General features: G+C 53.3%; 1 protein-coding gene across 1 annotated transcript; it reads left to right on the forward strand.

Annotated features, from left to right (window-relative positions):
* The first annotated feature begins 1,481 nt into the window (after nt 1-1,481).
* On the forward strand, nt 1,482-2,209 carry LOC119306337 (protein PELPK1-like). Its single transcript, XM_037582585.1, has one exon. The coding sequence runs from the start codon at nt 1,563-1,565 to the stop codon at nt 2,016-2,018; it is 456 nt and encodes a 151-aa protein (XP_037438482.1). The 5' UTR covers nt 1,482-1,562; the 3' UTR covers nt 2,019-2,209.
* The last annotated feature ends 792 nt before the right edge of the window (nt 2,210-3,001 follow it).

Here is a 3,001-nt window from a genome sequence, read left to right on the forward strand (position 1 = left end):
CGGACGCGACGACGGGCAGTCGACGGCGGCAACGGGCTGGGGGTTTGGAGGGCTGCTGCACAGCGGCACCTTCAGCGGCGGCTCCAGGCCTCCAGCGGCGCAGCAAGCGGCGGCTCCAGGCCTCCAGCGGCGCATCAAGCAGCGGCTCCGGCGGCGGCCTCAGCTAGACCATTGAAAGCTTCATTTTCAGAATGAGGGTAGGGCATTGCCATTGCCTGGGTCTTATAGACGCCATTGAAAGCTTCATTATCGGTACGATTTAGGTAGTTTTCCTATTGAAACATGCCTAGATTTTCAGTGTACTTGGTTTTTGGTTGTAATGTGTATTGACTCTTGCGATTTGCATCAAAAGAATTCTTTCCTTAAGACTTCGCCACTCCTTAATTTTTTTCCGCCCTCCGCCTCTGGTCACACGTGTGGCGCGAACACATGAAAACTCCGAACGATTTTTATGGCAAGTTTAGTAACGCAATGATGACAACTTTAATTGTCAAGCATGATAACATTTTTTTCGGATGGCAAGTTTCAGTTTTTTTTGTTAGTTTTTTTTTCCTTTTGGATGGTAACTTTATTTGTAAAAACGCCATGATCAGATTGCTTTATGCCGCACGTGTGCACTTATCATTTGTGTTTATTTTAACTATTTTGTTTGGTGGAGTGAGGATTTTTGGCTCCTGGGCTCCTGCAAAAATCAGAAACGAACTTTTTATGTTGTGTACATTTTTTAAAACAAATGCGCATGCACATAGTGATGTATAATTCATGATGAAATATGTATTTATGTGAGCTACACAAATAATAATAAAAATGAACTTTTATAGTGAATAGTACATGTGCTAGTGTTGCTCACACCACAATGTATTTCATCTTGAAACAGACATGTAGTATATCCCTATGTATATGTCTAATGCTTTTCAGAATTTTTTTAAACTTTTTTTTTTGGAAATTTTCAAAATTTGGGCTTCATGGAGTCTGAGCTCCATTAGCAACTTCCGAAGTATTTTAACCTATCTGAGGTGGCCCAATCAATATGAACTGTTTCTCTATGATTGCCAAGTGCAGCGGAGAACAGAGTAACGGAGAGAAGCATAATTCATAGGTAGGAATACAGGGGCAGGGGAGCTCTGACGAATATCACGGTCCACAAAAACATTTTACTCGCGTTTTACAGCAGGAAGTTAGCAAGGCACGGGTAAACGATAGGCTCAGCGTCAGCTGGCTGTATAAACATTTTCAGCTCGAAATAGCAGTTGGCAACGAATGAAGGAACAGAATAGAAGAGCAGCAGCACCAGCTCCACACCTAGACGCAGAAAATTCGAGCCATTCAAATGCAGGTGCATCCATCCACACCTTAGAGAAACCTGTGTTGGCCACCATGCATCCATGACGAGTCTGGCCAACAACCAATCTAATCACATGGTCTGTGGCTATATATTACCTGTTGTTGGCTCGTGTTCTTCCATCGCAACAGAGAAAAAGCATCTTGCTGTTGCTTCCAGTTTACATACGTACACGACAGTCAGTAAGCCCTCTCAGAGAAACTCTAGGAGCTAGCTCGCCATGGCTTCCACCGCGAGCTTCTTGGCCATGCTCATGGCGTGCGCGCTCCTCTCCAGCAGCACATGCCACGGCGCACGGAACTTGGCCGACACGACTCCGCCAGCTGCCCCTACCTCTGGTCCTGTCCCTGGCCTCCCGGCAGTGCCACCTATGGCGGTCGTGCCTACAGTACCGGCCGTTACTGTGCCAGCCATGCGGACCGTGCCCACCGTGCCGCAGGTGACATTGCCGCCTATGCCTGCCATTCCTTCCGTGCCCAAGGTGACGATGCCACCGATGCCCGCCATCGTCGCGCCAAAGGTGACCATGGCGCCGATGCCCACAATCGCCGTACCCAAGGTGATGATGCCACCGATGCCCGCCATTGTTGTTCCCAAGGTGACGATGCCGCAGATACCTGCTATCCCGAGCATCAGCGTACCTATGCCGTTCTTGGCACCGCCCCCCTCTGCATAGACACATCTCCACGCCTACGGTGGTGGTGCGTTATCCGTGTCCACGGTTGGACGCTCTTCATGTTGCAGTGTTACTAGATCACTCGGTTGCCACGGCAGAGTATTTGTCTCCGCGATGTACATGTTACATGTAAATCTCTGTTGTTGATACTCTCTTTTACGTCAGCGAGTATATTATTAGTTTGTTTTGTTTGTCGAGGCTGCCCGTTGATGTATGTGATATTCATATACTCCCTTCGTAGATCACCAAGTAAGATATCACCGTCGCCTCCCTCTCGCGTCCCCTCCCACGCGGGCGGCTCGGGAGGGCTCAGCCGCCGCCGCCGCCTAGTAACCCTCCGGCGCCCTTCTCCCCCACCGCAGCTGCCAATGGTCGGCGCCGGGCAAAGCCCGTGCGTGCGACGGCGGCGGTGGAGGGTCTCTCCTCCCTCTCCCGGATCCGCGGCGGCACGGGCATCCTAATCTGTGGGGTGCGGCCCTCCCGACGGTGTGGCGCATCGCGGAGGCGGCGGGCTCGCGATGGTGCACGGGCGCCCAGATCCATGGGTGTGGGACTCCCAACGGCGGCGGGATCGGTCGACGGCGGGCTTGGGCGATGGCGTCGGCCGCGCGGTGCCGGATCTCGTCGCTTGTGGCGGATTTCGCCACTCCGGCCATCGTGGAGGAACCTGGACCTGGGGCGGCGGCCTCGTTAGGCATGGCGACAGCGCCCTCGGCTGGCGACGTTCGCGGGGGGTGGATGGATGGCATCTTGACCGCATGGGTGGTGAGTTGCCGGTGGATCTCCTCCGCGCTGCAGGCCTTCTCCCGTTGCACTTGGTGGCTTACGATCGCGGTCGTCGGCCCCGGTATGTTCGCCGGGGCTGGTAGAGGTGACATCGGACCGAAGGAAACTCTGGATGACTCGTTCATCCCGACGGTGGCGACGCCAGGGTCGCCGTTCTCCTACTTGCAGGCGCTGTCGAGGTCCCTGCCCTCTACCCC

This window comes from Triticum dicoccoides, chromosome 5B (genome assembly GCF_002162155.2).
Source record: "Triticum dicoccoides isolate Atlit2015 ecotype Zavitan chromosome 5B, WEW_v2.0, whole genome shotgun sequence".
NCBI classification, from domain to species: Eukaryota; Viridiplantae; Streptophyta; class Magnoliopsida; order Poales; family Poaceae; genus Triticum; species Triticum dicoccoides.

What these genes read in the sequence shown, in the direction of transcription:
- LOC119306337 (XM_037582585.1), top strand. Translation starts at nt 1,563, where the DNA reads ATGGCTTCCACCGCGAGCTTCTTGGCCATGCTCATGGCGTGCGCGCTC.